The sequence below is a fragment of the Pipistrellus kuhlii genome, unplaced genomic scaffold, assembly GCF_014108245.1.
Source record: "Pipistrellus kuhlii isolate mPipKuh1 unplaced genomic scaffold, mPipKuh1.p scaffold_m20_p_53, whole genome shotgun sequence".
NCBI classification, from domain to species: domain Eukaryota; kingdom Metazoa; phylum Chordata; class Mammalia; order Chiroptera; family Vespertilionidae; genus Pipistrellus; species Pipistrellus kuhlii.
The window spans coordinates 1,450,494-1,469,037 of record NW_023425555.1 but is presented as its reverse complement, the minus strand read 5'-3'; the positions used below and the strand labels follow the sequence as shown (position 1 = coordinate 1,469,037).

The window sequence follows — 18,544 nt, the reverse complement described above, 5'->3', positions numbered from 1 at the left end:
ATGCCTTCTTGTGTGTTTGTCCTATAAAGGACATTGGGACAATGGCAAAACTTGAATAAGGTCTGTGTATGGTAGGTACTGATATTATGTCAACATTAATTTCCTGACTTCTATGATTGTACTCTGCTTATAAAAATGAATGTTTTTGTTCTTCAGAAATAAACATGAAATACCTGAGGTAACTGGCAAGATATCTGCAACTTATTCTCAAATCATTTGGGGCAGTGTGTGTGTGTGTGTGTGTGTGTGTGTGTGTGTGTGTGTACACAAGTATATAATGCATAGAATAGCCGAAACCGGTTTGGCTCAATGGATAGAGCATCAGCTTGGGGACTGAAGGGACCAGGGTTCGATTCTGGTCAAGGGCATGTACCTTGGTTGTGGGCATATCCCCAGTAGGGGGTGTGCAAGAGGCAGCTAATCGATGACTCTCTCTCATCGATGTTTCTAACTATCTCTCTCCCTTCCTCTGTACAAAATCAATAAAATATATTTAAAATAATAATAATAATAATAAAGGACGTGGTCAAATGTTAACAAATTGGAGAATCTGTGTGTAGGGTGTGAGGTTTCATGTTCTGTAACTTTTCTGTAAATGTGAAATTATTTCAGAGTTTAGAGAGTTTTTCCCCACCCCGCCAAAACAAACAAAGCCATGCTTCCAGTCAATGAGGAGGCAAAGTCCGGCTCTATTATAGAATCCACAGTGAAGTTCCCTCGAAGTTGTCATCACCCCGTGAGCGTTGACTGCAAACAGGTTTTTCAAGGTGCTTCCTACTGGTAGTGGAGCAGTGACTTGCAGAATGGAATGTTCATTCAGTGGAGACTGATTTATGGGCTTTAGGGCTGGATGGTTTGAGCTAAAAGTGCTGGGAGCTCAGAAGACAGATCCGTTTCACTTAGGGCAGCTTTCCCAGAGAGTTTTTCTGCAGGATCCTAGAAAAAAAAGTTCCATAGTCAAAGAAGATTGGGAACTGTGTTCCATGTTCAAGGTTAACGAGGTGAAGTAATAGATGAAATAAGAAGTCCTAACCGGTTTGGCTCAGTGGATAGAGCCTCGGCCTGTGGACTAAAGGGTCCCAGGTTTGATTCCGGTCAAGGGCATGTACCTTGGTTGCGAGCACATCTCCAGGAGGGGGTGTGCAGGAGGCAGCTGATCGATGTTTCTGTCTCATTGATGTTTCTAACTCTATGCCTCTCCCTTCCTCTCTGTAAAAAAATCAATAAAACATATTTAAAAATAGATGAGATAAGAAGGGCAGTGTTGGTAATTGTTGAAGGTGGTGATGGGCATATGGAAGTCCATTGTACTAGTGTTACAAATCTTCCATAATAAAATGTTTTCCTTCTAAATCAAAGGAAACACTGGCCAGGTGAATAAGTGCCTAGGTGTGTGTGTGTGTGTAATTGATTCAGAGAGGAAAGGAGAGGGGGAGAGAGAATCATTGATTGGCACCTCCTGCATGTCCCGTACTGGGGATCGAGCCTGCAACCCAGGCAAGTGCCCTGACCAGGAATTGAACTATGACCTCCTTGTTCATAGGCCGATGCTCACCCACTGAGCCATGCCAGGCCAGGCCAGTCACTGATTTGGAGCTCTGTGCTGTTCCTTGCTAGCCAGGATTGTCATCTGGGAGGAAGTGCAGTTCGCTTGTCAGTAGGACTCCCTTGTTGGGACCTAAAATAGTGGGAGTACTGGTGCTTGGGGTGTCTGAGTGTGTGCTTGTGTGCATGTGCGTGTGCATGTGTGTGTGCGTGCGTGTGTGTGTGTTTGTGAGAGAGAGAGAGAGACTTGAGACTTGACTTTCCCAGGGAAAGTGGGCAAGTGACTTTCCATGCTAGAACATGTGAAAAAATCATCACATTTAGTGTATTTCCCAATGGGTGACTCTTGAGCAACTTGGAAAGGTCGAAAAGGTGGGATTGGGACTACGGAGATGCCTAAATTTAGGGCACATATCAACTCTTCAGGGAACAGCTGACATAGAAAAAGGAGCTTAATTTCAGTCCTACCCCCTGCTTTTCCGTAGGCCTGGAGCTCTGTGCCTAAGGCGGTGATTGGTTAAGCTGCTACTGTCCTAAGGTTTGTTTTTTTCCTAACGTCTCTCAGACAACAAAGAGTGCCATTATCTGCTTTGTCATCTCCCTCTTCCCACACTTGGCAGGGTTAGGCACCTGGTGAAATTGGTGGGAGGTGGGGCAGGCAGACAATAGAACACCTGCAGAAAGGTTTCTTTAAAATGGCTTAGGTCAGTGCCAGATGCTGAATGGGGTGGGTGGGTGAATGGGAGGTAGAGAGAGAATGTTTTTGGCCATATCTCAGATCAAAGGATCAATAATCAGATTTTAGTTTCTGTATCAATACAGTAGCTCTAAGGCCTCCAGTCTGTCTTGCTGTTGGCTGGAGGCCTCACTATGAGCCAGAATGGTTTAAAAGAAAAATCGCCTGCCCTGGCCCATTGGCTAAGTGGTTAGCATCAGCCCTGGCACCAAAGGGTCCTGGGTTCGATTTCTGCCCAAGGGCACGTACCTGGGTTTTGGGTTCTGGGGCTCATGCCGGAGAGAAACCAATTGACGTGTCTCTTACGTGTTTCTCTCCTCTCCCTCCCTTCCACTGCCTCTGAAAAAGCAATGGAAAAAATAACCTCGGGTGAGAATTTTAAAAAAGGAGAAAAAAATAGAAAAACCCTCCCTTTTATAGCTTCTGCCCATGGCCTTGAGACTGGTTCTTTTGCTGGAACAGGGCTTGGAAGCTTTGGAGAGCTCTGATTGTTAGCCATTTTGCACCGGGAGCTGAGTGTTTTTTTGCTGCTACCCGCTGGAAGAGGCTGTGAATGCCATCGGCTGCTCCCAGAAACGCACAGCCTCGGAGCAGTGACTCGGTCCTGTTTTCTCCATATAGAAGATTGCAGGAAATGCCTCCTGGTTCCTCCGTTTTTCCTCCAGATTCTGTCAAGCTGCTTCTTGGGTGTGGTCACTCCTTTTCTTTCCTCTCCGCCCTGGTGGCGTGTAGGAATAGGATTTTTCCTCACTATCATGGCTACGGCCAGGGCTACTTAGAAGCCAGACTGCAGATCCCTGGCACAGGGGAAGAAGCCAGACTGCAGAGGACCAGGAGGCTGGGGCCGGGCCTGAGCCCCAGTCCTGGTGCTGTGCCCAGTGCCTTTATGTTATGTAAAGGGGAGGGCTGCCGGTAACCGGGAGGCTGAGGCCTTCCCGAGCTGCAGAGCTCCCGGTCTGCTTGACTGCACAGGAATGAGGCTCTGCTCCCAACGGCTGCGGTCCAGCTGTCACCCAGCGGGGCTGGGGAAAGGGCGTCCTCACCCAGGGTTCTGGCCCTCAAACTGCCAAGACTGTGCAGAACAGGAATTCCAGGAGTCCTCTTATTTTTCTTGTGCCCACACCCCAGCATCCACCATCCCAATGACCCCCTTTCCTGTGGGAAGGCAGTATTTCACGCAGGCTGTGAGAAGGTTCTGCCTCTTGATTCAAATCAGCTTCTCCTCTTGCCAGCTGCCTGACCCACCTGCCTGGCCGAGGGTGAGACACCCAGCTTCCGTGTCAGCGTGCTCATTTGCAAAATGGTGGAAGCAATACCGATCTCATAAAATTACTGCAAAGATTTAAAGAACAGAAAGTGACACACGCAATGCTTAGCATACTGTAGGTTCATGAGGAGAGTTCAATTAATTGTGCCAGGAAGAACTTTAATGCCTTGTTTAGAAAATACGACTAAATGCATCCTATTCTACTGGTGACCCGTGAGAAAGCTTCTTATGTGATAATATAATAAATGATTAACTCTCCACATTCTGAATGACACTTGAATTCCAAATGAGTCGACTTTTATGTTTTATCGTCGGATTTGGCCTTTGCTTACCACTTCCTCAAACCCGGAGCCCCGACACCATCCTCCGTCTTTGACCCCAAACCCCAGACCCAGCAGCAGAGGTTGGCTTGAGTCCGCGGCTCCCGACGCGGCCTGGGAAAGTGGGCGAGAGGAAGAGAAGCGCACGGTGACCTCATCCTCGGGGCTGGGCGTTTTCCGGCGGGGCCACAGCATCCCCAGCCAGACTGCGGCGACGGCCCCGCCCCGCCCTTCGCTGCAGTCCTGGAAGGCTCCCAGGGGCGGAGGGCGGAGGTTGGAGAGTGGAGGGTGGGGTGCCGAGAATCTCTGCAGGGCGGGGAGGGGCAGGATTGGAGGATCCGAGCTGCGGGACGGCGGGCGGTTGGAGCCTCTCGGGCCGCCGGGGCGGAGGCAGCGGCTCTATTGCACCATCGACCCCCCACCCCTGGCGCGCGTCCTCCTCCCCCCTATCCCGCCGCACTCCTCCCGCCATCGACTTTCCCCTGCACCGCCGCTTCGGCTCCTTCCGGGAGCGCTCGGCCCTTTCCGTCCAGCGATCGGAAGGCGAGCCGGCGGGAGCCCCGCCCCCTCCGCTCCGGCCCCGCCCCTCGCGCCGCGCCCGGCGCCGCTTCCCCCTCGCGCTCGCGCGCGCCCGCCCGCGGCCGGAACGCGCGTGGCCGCGTATAAAAGAGGCGGGGCGCGCGCGCCGCCGCCACTCTCCGCTGCGGAGCGAACGGCGAGGAGCGGAGGCCACGGAGGCGCGTCGGTCCCTCAGCAAACCCCCCGTCAGCCCCACGCACTCGCTGCCCTCACCCGCCGGAGCCGGTGAGGAGGGGAGAGGGGAGCCCGGGCGGCCGCGGGCCGAGGGCAGCGGACCCCTGGACGGGGGCCGGGTCGCCCCCGGGGAGGGGCGGGGCCAGCGCGCGGACAGGTGAGCCGGCCTCGCCGCTCCCTCCGTCGGGCTGGGAGCCGGCCGAGCCGGTAGCGACCGGCTCGCGGCGCGTGGGCTGCGGAGGAGCCGCCCGGCCGAGCCCGGGCGCCCGGCGGCTGGAATGTCATTGACTGGGCGGAGGGGGTGGCGAGGCCGCGTCCCTCCCCCGCCCCCCGCCCCAGCCCGGCCGCCGCCCCGCCCGGCCCCATCCGGTTGCGGCAGGTGGGGCGAGGGCTCCCGGGCCCGGTGGTCACCGCGCCCCTTCCTGCGGGCGCTTCCCCGCCGCTCCCGCCCCCTTCCCGCGGGGGGACCGACCCTGCGGCTCCTTTTCCCGAATCCCCGAGGGCAGTGCCGGCCGGGGCACGGGGAGAGCCGAGAGCCTCAGGGGAAGGCTCCGGGATGTTCATTGCGTCCTGCTCGGCAGTTCTCGGCCTTCCCGGACGCAGGAGGGTTCGAGGCTGGCCATCCCCTTTCCTTTTCTTTGCAATAAACACTTCTTTCCGACCCACTTATAACAGCTGCGGCTCTTGCTTTGTGCGAGACCACATCAACTAATTTTATAGCTTAGAGTTTTGGTTTGTTTCCCCCGAGACCCGGGCTTTTCCAGGATGTTATTTGTAAAAAAATTCTTCCGGTGTTGGAAGGATAGAGCAGCCTTTTGTTTGAAAGTCGTCCCTGAATTTGACTAGATGTTTCCCAAGGCAAATTGCCTTTAGAAGTCTCTCTGATGTGCTGGGTACAGATGCATTTTAAATAAAGGGCTTGTTAGGGTGGAGGGCTTGCTGGATGTGTTTTACATGAAAAGCCCGAATAGCAAAAGAAAAGCTGGGTGGGAGATGTGCCTGAACCGCTGCCATCCCTTCCTGCATCGCTTTTATATAATACATCCTGAGATCCGTAGGCCCTTTGTTCTGTCTTCATCGTGGTATTTTAGGAAAACTTACCAGCCATCATGGCCGTTAGGGGAGAACAGAAGAGAGACCTTCTGAAGTATGTGCCTAACGTGTTGAGAAATCGCGTCGTCATAGCGATGGTACTTGGCTAAAGCAGAATCTGTCAAAGATGGAAGGCTGGGGGTGTCTCGCAGCCAGGAAACAAAATCTTGAGAAGAGCTGCATGAAGCGGCTGAGCCAAGGCTCCGGCTTTGCAAACCAGCCATGCATTTTCCCTTCTGTTGCAGCTCATGCCTTAGATTTTTGAAAGGTCACATTGAAGTCAGAGTTTAAAAAATGGGCTGCAGTGAGAGCCTCTGTGCCGGAAATTAACAATAAGCCCTTTTTAGTAACTGGGCCAATAATCACTCAGAGGACCTTCAAAGTGTGTTAGCTGTCATCCGGGGACCTAGATGGAGAGAGGAGGCTGGTGAGGAGGAATGAATTGCTCTGCGCTGGACAGGTGTGGAGCCATCAGCTGAGGAGCATTCTCTGACGTAGGTCTGGGGCGGTGTGTTTTGTGGTCATCTACTAATTGGAGAAATCTGAACTGTCACTGGCTCTCATAGGAGCTCAGCAAGCCATCTGACGAACAGGTTTACTGAGGTGGTTTTGCTCCTTTTTCCTTGCCTGCCTCCATCCCAAAGGGAGGGGCCCACTGCGGATCAGGAAGTCCCCAGTGCCTGCTGCTGCTGAACCTGCACTGAAGGCCAGCCTGTGTGGGCCAATGGAGGACTCCACTGGCTCTGCAGTGGGCGCTGCTGCAGCTTATCAGCTGTGGCCTATCAGCTGTGGGGGGAGAGGCAGAAGAATGCAGCGCGAGTGCTGACCAGGAATGTAGGAGGGACACGCATAGCTGATCACTTGGAGCCAGTGGACTATAGCAACAACTGTTCTTTTTTGTTGTTGTTAATCCTCACCCAACGATATTTTTCTGTTGATTTTTTTTTTTTTTTTTTTAGGGAGAGTGGAAGAGAGAGGGAAGGACAGAGAGAGAGAGACATCGATGTGAGAGAAGCACATCAATTGGTTGCCCCCCTGCACGAGGAGAGCTAAGGAGGAGCCTGCGGCCAAGGTGCGTGCCCTTGACTGGAATTGAACCTGGGATCCTTTGGTCCGCAGGCTGGCACTGTCCACTGGGCCAAACCAGCTAGGGCCAGAGCAACTGTTCTTGCACCTCCCTTCCACCTTTTTTGCATATTCCTCTTGTACTTGTTTTCTTTTTAAATTAATTAACTATTTAACATATCTTATTGATTTTCCTACAGAGAGGAAGGGAGAGGGATAGAGAGTTTGAAACATCGATGAGAGAGAAACATTGATCAGCTGCCTCCTGCACACCCTCTCCTAGAGATGCACTCGCAACCGAAGTACATGCCCCGGACCAGTATCCTGAGTCCTCAGGCCGATGCTCTATCCACTGAGCCAAACCAGTCAGGGCTCTTTTTTTTTTTTTTTTTTTTTAGGTTATTTTCTTCTTTTAATATATGTTTTTATTGATTTCAAAGAGAAAGGGAGAGATAGAAACATCAATGATGAAAATCATTGATTGGCTGCCTCCTACCGGAGATCGGGGCCAAAACGCAGGGATGTGCCCTTGACTGGAATCGAACCTGGAACCCTTGAGTCCACAGGCCAACGCTCTATCCACTGAGCCACACCGGCTAGGGCTTGTACTTGTTTTCAACAGGAAATAGAGGAAGTGGACCAGTAAATTAGGCCCAAGTCAGATCTTTGCAGCTGGAGTTCTTATTTCTGATGATGTCATGAAATTATGCTATTTTGTTATTGAATGGAAGGGGATTTAGGAATCATGTAGTCCTAGGAGTCTCAATTCATTGGAATTTTTATTGTTAAACAGAATATTCAATATTATTACTTTATTTGAAAAGGGGGGAAACTGAGGCTTGAAAGGGGGTATGACGTAGGCACAGCAGCACATTTAGATAGGAGCTGCTAAGACCAGATAACTTCGGTTCTGTTTCCACATGTTAAATCCCTGGTGGGATTTAGAAGGTACTGGAAAAAATATCTGAAATTTGATTTTAACCTGTATTCATGTTTTTAAGGATCAGTTTTCTTTAGTTTGAAATGATTTTGTTCCCTTTGCCCTTAGAAGCTTGTTATCTTGCTCTTCCCCCGCCCTTTTTAGACTCCACATTCTTCCATCATGTTGTCATCGTTTCGTAAGCGCAGAGTCCAGGTATTTGACCAGCATGCAGGAAATGCGTTGCCTTTCCGTTTTGCCTGATTGCAGTGAAGACTCTTGTGTCGGAGCAGTTGAATGATCCAGAGAGTGGGGCAAACTCTGCTTGCATGAGTTTTCTGTTAGGGGCTCTGTTTTGTTTTTTGGGGTGTTATATAAACAGAAGTCTTAGTAAATTTATTGTAAAATTTCCAGAGCCGCCTGTTTTTTTACCTTCCTCTCCTTAAGGCATGAAGATATTATTTCTTATACTAGAGTTTGCATGTAGTGTTTGCTTTTTGATGGTTACTTGGTTCTTAAGAACCAAGGGGCGAAACAGATTATCTTAGTCGTTTGCAAAAAATAATCTGACATGTAGTAAAAATAGTATTTTACATTTGGTAAATATTGTAAACTCAGGTTTGTTTCCTGTTCCCATTGACTTTTCATTTTTTATATTTATTTACTTATTTATTTTAAAATATATTTTTATTGATTTTTTACAGAGAGGAAGGGAGAGAGATAGAGAGCTAGAAACGCCAATGAGAGAGAAACATCGACCAGCTGCCTCTTGCACACCCCCTACTGGGGATGTGCCCAAAACCAATGCACATGCCCCTGACCGGAATCGAACCTGGGACCCCTCTGTCCGCAGACCGATGCTCTACCACTGAGCCAAACCGGTTTCGGCTGACTTTTATTTTTTTAAAAATAAATATTTTTATTGATTTCAGAAAGGAAGGGAGAGGGGGAGAGAGAGAGATATCAGTGATGAGAGATAATCATTGATTGGCTGCCTCCTGCACGCCTCCTATTAGGGATCAAGCCTGAAACTCAGGCATGTGTCCTTGACTGGAATTGAACCTGGGACCCTTCAGTGCCCAGTCTAACCCTATATCCACTGAGTCAAACTGGCTAGGGCCCATTGATTTATTTCTTCTGCCACAATCCTTGTAATGAAGTGAAGCTTGCATTTTCTTTTCCTTTTTTTTTTTTTTTTAAGCTCACTATGTATATATCTGTTGTGTTTATGTATAGTTTTTGAGTGTTTGCTAAATTGGGCCTTTTTCAAAGAGAAAAATGCTTAAATTAATGTCTTGATGTCCCAAAAGGAAAAATATAAATTTTGCGATTGTCTAGTGATTATGGGTGATAAATTCAAGGCAAGCCTTTTTATAAATCAGACTGGTTGATTATTTAAACGAGATTTATAAAAATGGGCCATGGCTCAGTGGCTAGAGCGTTGCCCTGCAGACTGAAAGGTCTCAGGTTTGATTCTGGTCAGGGGACATGTTCCTGGGTTTCGAACACACCCCCAGTAGGGGTTATGCAGGAGGCAACTGATTGATGATGATTCTCTTTCATAGATGTTTCTAACTCTCTATCCTTCTCTCTTCCTCTCTGTAAAAAATCAATTATATATAAATGTAAAAAATCAATTATATATATTTTAAATATATATATAGCCACGCTATAAATTCCTCCTGTTTTGAATCTCAGTAACAATGTTTTGCACATAAGTACCTCTCATCTGAATTGTAAAGATTAACAGGTAAGTAGCAACAAGGTAGTATTTGGGGGGCATGCAAAAATAAGTTTTCGCAACCTTGCTCTGCATTTCTGCGTTTTGATGCAATGCAGTATGAAACTTGCTTTCTTAAAGCTAAAGCTCACCTCCGCGGAATCTGGCTAATCAGTTTAAATGAATTAATCAATTTGAAGGCTGACATGCTGGTCCACAATCGATGAAATGTGGTTTAAACAAAGATTTTTTTTTCATGGTTAAAACTCTTAATTTATGTAACATTTACCTCTCTCTGCTTACCATCAGATCTGCCACTAAAATCTGCAGCTGAGCTGGGCTTTTTTGTCTAATTCATTTAATTTGAGAATCGATTGGTATAAAATTGTTATGGATGCTAACCAGTTCTTTGGTGGTTTGTTCTGGGGTAGTCCTTCCTCCCACCTTCATGGATATCAAGTTATCTTTTTTCTTCTTTTTTAAAAATTTCTTTATTGATTAAGGTATCACATATTTGTCCTCGACTCTCATTCCAATTCCCCCCACCCCACTCATGCCCCCCCTCCCATATCAAGTTCTCTTGCTCTGGAAATGTAAAATTGGTAAGCTGGCTTTATAAGCCATAGGAAAGGGCATTGTTGGTTCTGCACCTTTGAGCTCTGACTAAGCAACAAAAACAAAGCTGATGAATGGTCTCTGTGACCTTTTGCTTTGGGTAATGTTTATGAATTTTTCCACAGAGCCAAATGATCTCTTAATCCTGTTAGTTCCTAAAATTGCTTTCCTAGCAAAACTGCATCTCGTGTCCTGCCTGCAGTCAGAATTCATTTTGTGGTGTTCCAAAGGGCTCTCACACCGCACATGGAGCCTGTTGACATGTTTTAAAGACTGACTCCTTTCCTCATCACCAGTTTTATGCTCTTCTGAGGGTCCATAGAGAAACTGGCAGCTGAGTCCTCCCACTCTCTTACACCACTCACTGCAGGTGCCAAGTGTGCAGAGGCCAAAGCATCTGGCCTTTGGTTTGAAATTTTTTGTATCTGCAACCTTTTTTGTTGCTTAATACAGAGTCCGTCCCACCCACTGCTTCTCCCCACCCTCCAAAGCAGATACATCTGGCACAAGGGGGCATATAGCTTCTGCACATTAGGTTAAAGAGTTTAAAAATTCCCTAAGCACCAAAACTGCCTCAAATAGTGTCTCTTGGCATTTGTCAAAAAGACAAAGGTATTAATTAGTGGCTAGCCTCTTCAGTGGATCTCCATTTTCAGTTGGCAGTGTGTATAAATTTGTTTGCTAGGAGGAGCCATTCTTAGGCATGTTATATCTTTGGTTAAACTAGAACATCCTAGCCTGGGCTCATCTCGGTAGACCCTCTCTTCCCAGAGATCCAGCAGTTCTGTAAGAACGCTGACAGGTTTTTTTATTGATTACAATAGAGGACATGGTTGTCGTTCCTGTTTTATCCCCTGAGATCAATTCACATGACTTGCTGAGTGATGCAGCCAGCTTTTTGGCTGCTGCATTGCGGCATTGACGACTAGCCTCCATTTCAGCCTTGCCTAACAATATTCGCAAAAACATGACCTTTTCTTCGGGAAGCTGCTCTTAAACATACAGAGACTACATCCAGCCCCTCATTTCCCTCCCTTGTTCTCCATGTACATGGACTTGATTGGCAAAATCAGAGCTGGTCTGCAGTTTTGAGATAAGCAGTCAGTTGCCTGCAGTCCGAGAAGTGGCCTCCTCGGCGGGTTTTTGCAGTCGGTGGAATAGGTGGATAGGCTGGTGTGGCTGCAGATTGTTCTTTAATGGCACTTTCCCCAAACTCTTCCATTCTGCTCTTTGAGGCGCAGAGGCGTTAATCCCATTAAGCCTGGGAACAGCCTGAAACGTTCTCTGCGGAGTCCGCCTTATCAGTCAGCTGCATATTCCGGGCGGGGTGGCGTCTTGAGCAGCCTGCAGCTGCACTCAGTCACGAAGGGAATGTGCAGAGCCCAGGAATTCCACTCTCTCACAGTCTTGGCTGAGAGGTTATCTAGCCCCTTGGGTGGCAATCATTTGTTGATGATATGAAAACTTTCCTGTGTTTAATATAGTTTATAGCAATATCCTTTTAGAAGTAAAAGAAATCAGGGAACTTGGATAGATAAGCTAGAGACAGCTCCCTATCAGGTTAAGGGTGGGGGGAATTTCCTTTAACCTGTGATCACAGGCCCCTGTGCTCAGACAGATGCACATTTGGAATGCCCGAGAGCAGTGGTGCCTTTGAGATGCCCCGCTCCCCAGGGAGGGCCAGTGTGGCTTGGCAGAGCTCCCACCCCCCCATCAGCTGATCTACTGTAGGAAAGAACAGTCCATTATTGCCTGACCAAAGCACTTGCTATAGAATTGACTCGTTCTACTTCACTGGGGTACAAAGAGGGCCTTTTAGGTTGGTTAATTTCAACACGGCCTCCTTGGACTGTCTCCCTAGATTGGTAGGGCCAAATCAGCAAGCTGGACCCAATGTGATTTTCTGTATTCATCAAAAACCCCCAATGTGATTTCTTGGAATTTCTGTAGCAGCTAAAGGACTTGAGAGATGCAGTGAATCATGTGATGTGAGGAGGCCCCGTAGACATTAATCTGGAGACTAGCCCCCAGGAAGGAGCTCAAGGGCAGTGAGGTTATTGTCTCAGACATAACGGTCCTCTCTCGGAAGTTTCTCTACAAGAAAATCTGTAAGCAAGCAAGTCACATAATTTCCTGTTGTTCTCCCATCTTCTGAGGGATAAGAACAAGGAAAGTGTTGAAATTATTGTTTATTTCTTTTTTTGTGTTTGCTTTTAATTGGTTTCAGAGAGAGAAACATCAGTGTGAGAGAGAAACATTGATTGGTCATTGTTTACTGACTTAGGGAGACCCAGTCTTTAAAAAAACAACAGTATAAACACACAAAAGATTGAGCCTGGATTGTGTGGCGTAGTTAGTTGAGTGCCCCATGCACCAGGAGGTTGGCGGATCTATTCCTGGTTGGGGCACATGCCCAGGTTGCTGGCTCCATCCCCAGTAAGGGGCCTGAATGGATGTTTCTACAATATATAACCCTCTCCCTTCTCTAAGGAAAAGAAAAATATTTTAAAAAAAGAATAGAAATGTTTTTTTCAGGCACAGCTATCTATTGATGCTATAAAACTTGCCTTCCTGAGCTTTATTTTCCTGAGGTCCCTTCTACCGGAGGGAAAAGAGCAGCTAATTTCTCAGAATAAACTGCTTGTGGTTGGTAGTTAGTGGTCCAGGCCTGCTCCTTAGTGCCGTGCCGCCTGGCTGTGCAGCTTCAGTCAGCGCAGTGTTCGTTTGCAATTCTTGTCAGGAAGCTAGCTTTCTCCTGGATACAATTCCAGTTTGACCGTATGGGAAATGAAACTTGGTTAGACTATTGAGCTCTCTCCTCACTCTTTACAAATGAGCATTGGCTTGGGGACTGAAGGGTCCCGGGTTCGATTCCGGTCAAGGGCATGTACCTTGGTTGCAGGCTGTGCGTGCTCTTGATCATTCTTCAACAAACGTTTCTTAATGATCTTGTGTGCTAGGAATAGGGATTCGAAGATGAGATCTTGCCGTCTAATTACACAGTGGGAAGTATAGACAGGCGCTTTGTAAACCTACGGAAAAGTGTGTCTGCATCTGAGGAGGGAGGGAGGGGCGGTATCCCGCAGCCCAGTCCCTTCAGCTGGGTGGTGAGAGCTAAACAGTTTTCCAGACACAGAGGGGCAGACATGCGGGCAAAGGGAGCCTGTGCTTGGAGTCTCTAGAGAGAAGCGTGAGTTTGGAGGAGAAACAGTGTTTCTGCGTGCCGAGAGGCTAGGGGCCTGGCGGGGAGAGCGGTCCGGAATGCTGGCCAGAGGAAAGCCTCAGAGGGTGGGCTCTTCCTGTCTCCGAAGGAAGCCATGAGGTTTTAAGGCCTTGGTGTGCCATGGCAAAGAAGAGGTTTCTTTTTATAGTAAAATAAATAACTCTGTCTTTGTGGGAGAAAACAATACAACAAAAATAGCTGGTTGACACCTGGAGAATCGTTTAGAAGGAACTGTGACCGGCTGACGTCACCTGGTGGCCTCTTTCCTAGGAGGCAGTCTCTCCAGAACGGCGGTCCTCAGAGCTGACCGGTGCAGACCTCGTGGAGCTGCTGTAACCCCTGAGGAGCTGGGACGTGGGCCTTGCCCAGATTCACCAGTCTTGTTTACCTCCTGCTGGATGCAGGGTGGGCGCACGCACCACCTCCATGCCTGATCCTTAGCCTGCTTGTCCTTCCCCAGTAGCTGGCCAGGCCATCAGGAAGAGCTCTCCAGTGTTCCCCTGGTAACAGGTTTTAGAGTTGTATAAATAAATTATAAGTGAGAGCTGGAGAGACCATTAGGGCTTTCTTTACCAGATCTCAGAATCTTCTCTATAGAGTATAATTTTAAAATTGGAAAGGTCTTGGGACCATCTCATTTTCACCTGCCATTTTTAGTCATTCTGGGAAACTGAGGCATAGAGAGGGAAGGTAGACAGTGCAAGATCACATGTTAACAGACTAATTTAGAAGCTCCTTGTCATTAATTTGTATCTTTTCTTCTGTGATGCTCCCTTGGTTAGAGGGTATATTCTGGATTACTCCCAAAAATAGGGCAGTTTTTCTTTTTGACATTAAAATTTGGAGATTGTCCAGAAATCTGAGGGTTTAAAGTAGAGCAGACTGAGTGTTTATGGGAAGTGCCATCTACCAAGTTAGCCTGCATTTGTGATGAATTTGAAATTGATACTGAGATTATGTCCTTGCTTTCCCCAATAACAGGAAAGTATACAGTAGGATAAATATATAATCACACTTGTTTTTTTGTTAATCCCCACCCAAGGATATTTTCCCATGGATTTTTATTTTTTTATTTATTTATTTATTTTTGAGAGTGGAAGGGAGGGGAGGAGACAGAAACATCAATGTGTGAGAGAAACTCAGTTGGTTGCCTTTCCTGCCTGTGCCCCAACCAGTGGCCTGGATCAGTCAGGATTGAGCTTGCAGCCAAAGTACATGCACTTGTGGGAATCGAACCCAAGATTCTTCAGTCCTAGGGCTGACACTCTAGCTACTGAGCCAAACCTGCTAGGACCACATTGTTTTTTAAAGCAGTGGTCGTCGCCGAAACCGGTTTGGCTCAGTGGATAGAGCATTGGCTTGGGGACTGAAGGGTCCCGGGTTCGATTCCGGTCAAGGGCATGTACCTTGGTTGCAGGCATATCCCCAGTAGGGGGTGTGCAAGAGGTAGCTGATCGATGACTCTCTCTCGTCGATGTTTCTAACTCTCTCTCTCTCTACCCCTTCCTCTCTGTACAAAATCAATAAAATAGATTTAAAAAATAAATAAAATAAAGCAGTGGTCGTCAGCCTTTCAGACCCATGGTCCGTGGACCACTGGTTGGTGCCCGCTGTTTTAAAGGATACACTGATTTTCCTTCAATTGCACACTTTCAGATGAAACTCAGCCTCTCGTGCAGACTCTCTGGCAGCCTAAAGAAGACCTGTACAGTTGACATTTTAGTGGGACTGAGAAATCGGCTACTTTGAATAGGAAAAAATTCTATTGGTTATTGATGTTAAGGGCTCAGTTACTTCATAATAATTTCCTTTTCTCCATTGAATAGAGGCTGAGATAGAAAGATAGAAAAAGTGACTTAAGAAGAGATTCTATCTAATCTCCACATAATGAAATACACAGACCAGAGGGATGGATTTCTCAATACTTCTTTGAGTGCCAAAGTCAGCGTTTCCTTTGAATTCTCAAAGCTCTTGTAGAATTGAAAGTGTAAACCATAGTTCTGTTCGTATTTTTGCCTGGTTTCATTGTTGTGTTGGTTAGGAATCCCCTGAGGTTGTGGATAGCCAGTTTTTTTGTTGTTGTTGTTTTTGTTTTAAATATATTTTACTGATTTTTCTCAGAGAGGAGGAGAGAGGGATAGAGAGCTAGAAATGTCGATGAGAGAGAAATATCGACCAGCTGCCTCTTGCACACCCCCTACCGGGGATGTGCCCGCAACCAATGTACATGCCCTTGACCTTTCAGTCCGCAGACCGACGCTCTACCACTGAGCCAAACCGGTTTTGGCGATAGCCAGTTTTTACAAACAAGTAGGATCTGGCTTTGGTGTGAGGTCCTGAGAAGGGGCTGCCTTCTCAATTCATTTGTCTGCTGGGGTGTCTGAGGTTTTTCCCTTCCTTCAGAGAGGAGGGGTTCATTCCATTAAATCTATTTAAACGTATTTTGGTGTCTTGTGCTGATCTCAGGGCATTCTGTCTTTACAGAAAATGGACCCAAGTGGGGTCAAAGTGCTGGAAACAGCAGAGGACATCCAGGAGAGGCGGCAGCAGGTCCTAGACAGATACCACCGCTTCAAGGAGCTCTCAACCCTGAGGCGCCAGAAGCTTGAAGATTCCTATCGATTCCAGTTTTTCCAAAGAGATGCCGAGGAGTTGGAAAAATGGATTCAAGAGAAACTTCAGATCGCGTCCGATGAGAATTATAAAGACCCAACCAACTTGCAGGTGTGTGCCATCTCCATAAGATTTGTTCCAAAACTCAAGAGCAAATGTTTTTGCCTAAAAGCTATACCAAGAAAGTGAAAGTCTTTAAAAAGCATTGAATTGTACATAAAGCAAGGTAATTTTATGGTGTAAATTGTACCTCAAAACATTAAACCTGATTTAAAAAAAAAAAAAAAAAGTCTTCTCATTGATTTTTGGTGAAAGACTTTAGCAAATGGAGCAATAGTGGGCTCTTACTCCCCGTGTCAAAGTCATCTAAGAAGAAATGCTGGTTTAGGTGCCTGGCTCAGTGCTTAATTAAAAAGAGGTATTGAGAAACAGTGTATCAAATCAAATCCATCGAACAAGCTAAAAATATCATCAGCCCTGGCCGGAATTGCTCAGTTTTTTAGAGTGTTGTCTCAATACACCAACTTTGTGGCTTCGATCCTTGGTCAGGGCACACAAGAATCTACCAATGATGCATCAAGTGGAACAACAAATAGATGTTTCTTTCTTTTTCCCTTCCTTTCTTTCCCCCTCTTTTCTTCTCTTTCTAAAATCAATATATAAAACATGGTTAAAAAATAAAATATATCATAAGTGAATGTGGATGTATTATTCAAGGATAAATACTACATTGTGAGAAGACTGTGAGTGTGTTTCTGTATCTCTGGAAGGGATTGGATATCCTCATAATGGTTCTTTTCCAGATGCACAGTAACATTAGGATATTTGTAGCATCTTGTTATCTCAGTGGCCAAGCTTTCCGAGGTCCATATAGATGCAGTCAGAGTTTTTGAGGAATTGAGCAGAGAGGGGGATGGGTGCAGTGCTGAGTGAGGTGTCCATGATTAGAGGGGATGGGACTCAGGAGGGGAGGAATTTTGGAGGGTAACGACAGAAGGATGAGTGCTGAGTGGTTGCATCTATGGCTCACTTCGTGGTCTGCTAACAGGGCAAGCTACAGAAGCATCAAGCCTTTGAAGCTGAGGTGCAGGCCAACTCAGGAGCCATCGTTAAGCTGGACGAGACTGGAAACCTGATGATCTCAGAGGGCCATTTTGCATCGGAAACCATAAGGGTGAGTAAGAGCAATACCTGCATCCTGTCTGTAATATGATTCGGTATGGATGCAAACAAGTGAGGAATATTCTTTTTGGGAAACAAATTAGAGTGTGGTTATACTTCAAAGAGGTTTGTGTAAATTAAACTATTAACATTTACAGTTGGTAATTAGACGGAGAGCATATTGGTGACTTTAGGGTTTAGGACACAAAGATAAATGGGATTAATCCCTGACACTATAAGGAAAGTTTTCTATTGACAAGCCTGCTCTTGGGGTCTTGGGGGTTACCGAGGGCTAGTCAGCAAGCCAATTAAAGGCCCAGCTGTAAAGAATGACTTTGGCACCTGTCAGTCAGTGCCCAAGCGATACCACCAACTCTGAAGCAGGAGTCCTCAGACTCACGGTCAGGCTCGTTGGAGTTGGGGCCAGTTCACTGGAGTTGGGGCAATAATTGATCTTTCTCTGCTTTGTCTAACAAGCCTCTTTAGATTGATTTATTTCATATCTGTCTTCATGTTTTGTCCTTTGTCACCCAAAGTCCCTTTCTGTAAGGGACCAGCCTTTTCAGTTCTTTACCTGTCAAGGCCATCTGGAAAGCTAAATAAAAGCTTAGGCCCCAGCTAGAACTGCTTCATCCTCCACGTTCCTGACACCCATCCTGGAGGTCTCATTCCCTTAGGTTCCCGTCTAGTGGTTTTCAATAATGAATACTTGTCTCTCTTACTCTGATATACTCTGCACTCTCATAGAGAAGCCCTCAAGTTAGCCCTAAGCTTATTGTTAATAAATTAGTGCTAATGATTGTAAATAGGAAATAAATTTTAATTCGATGTGACAAATTATTTAATCACATTTAACCTATTTGGCTTATGTAATATGTCTCTGCAATTAAATACAAATATTTATCTGCCATTCTCCTACTACTTTGTACAGCTTATAGCAAATGAAATCAGCATGCCCGTTTCCTTCATAGAAGTTGTTTGCCCAGAATGCAAGGGGCTACTCTGTAAGAGTGGTTCAACCAGGCTGCAGAGGAGAATGTAATCTGGGGAAGGGGGAAGCCCAACCCAGCCTCACTTCATTCAGGTCTGTTAGGAAGCACCCCCTTCCCTGTTCAGTGAACATTTAAAAGTGCTATTAGCTACCATTTGTTGAGTTGCTATTAATAGCTATTTATGTTCAAACATCTTGCTGGGAATTTTATATATATGATTTCTCACCTTCACGGCAGGCTAGCAAGGCAGCCATTATACGCACAGTACAGAGGGCCAGAAGCTGAAGCTCGGACAAGTTGCCCTTATTCGTACAGCTAATAGGTGACAGAGCTGGAATTTCAGTCCATTCTCTTTCTCTCATCACAAGTATTTATTTTTCCAATTGTATTTCGTTTCTGTACTTTCCTTAGTGTTTCCCCTGATCTGTCTCTCCAGATTCCCCTCTGTCACCTGGCTGTGCTACTGCAGAGCAGCCCATTCACTGGAGAACAGCCTCTGTCGGCTGCTCACTCACGCTCCTGT

General features: G+C 46.7%; 1 protein-coding gene and 1 long non-coding RNA gene across 16 annotated transcripts in view; one reads left to right on the top strand and one right to left on the bottom strand.

The window, feature by feature from the left end:
* Positions 1–824: 824 nt before the first annotated feature.
* Positions 825–4,423, bottom strand: LOC123651434. Its single transcript, XR_006740152.1, has 3 exons — positions 3,881–4,423; positions 2,531–2,620; positions 825–936 (listed from the first exon to the last, which is right to left on the bottom strand). It is a non-coding gene; the product is annotated as an uncharacterized LOC123651434 (long non-coding RNA).
* Positions 4,424–4,541: 118 nt separating this feature from the next.
* Positions 4,542–18,544, top strand: part of SPTAN1 (spectrin alpha, non-erythrocytic 1) — a 58,501-nt gene continuing 44,498 nt past the window's right edge. For 6 of the 15 annotated variants that reach the window (XM_036416205.2, XM_036416203.2, XM_036416197.2 and 3 more), the window contains exons 1-3: positions 7,866–7,913; positions 15,740–15,979; positions 16,917–17,042. In XM_036416205.2, coding sequence (XP_036272098.1) covers positions 7,881–7,913; positions 15,740–15,979; positions 16,917–17,042 — 399 coding nt within the window. In that variant the 5' untranslated portion in view covers positions 7,866–7,880. Of the gene's footprint in view, positions 4,673–7,862; positions 7,914–15,739; positions 15,980–16,916; positions 17,043–18,544 lie in introns of those variants that run through there. The other 9 variants (XM_036416200.2, XM_036416201.2, XM_036416195.2 and 6 more) reach the window with 3 other exon arrangements.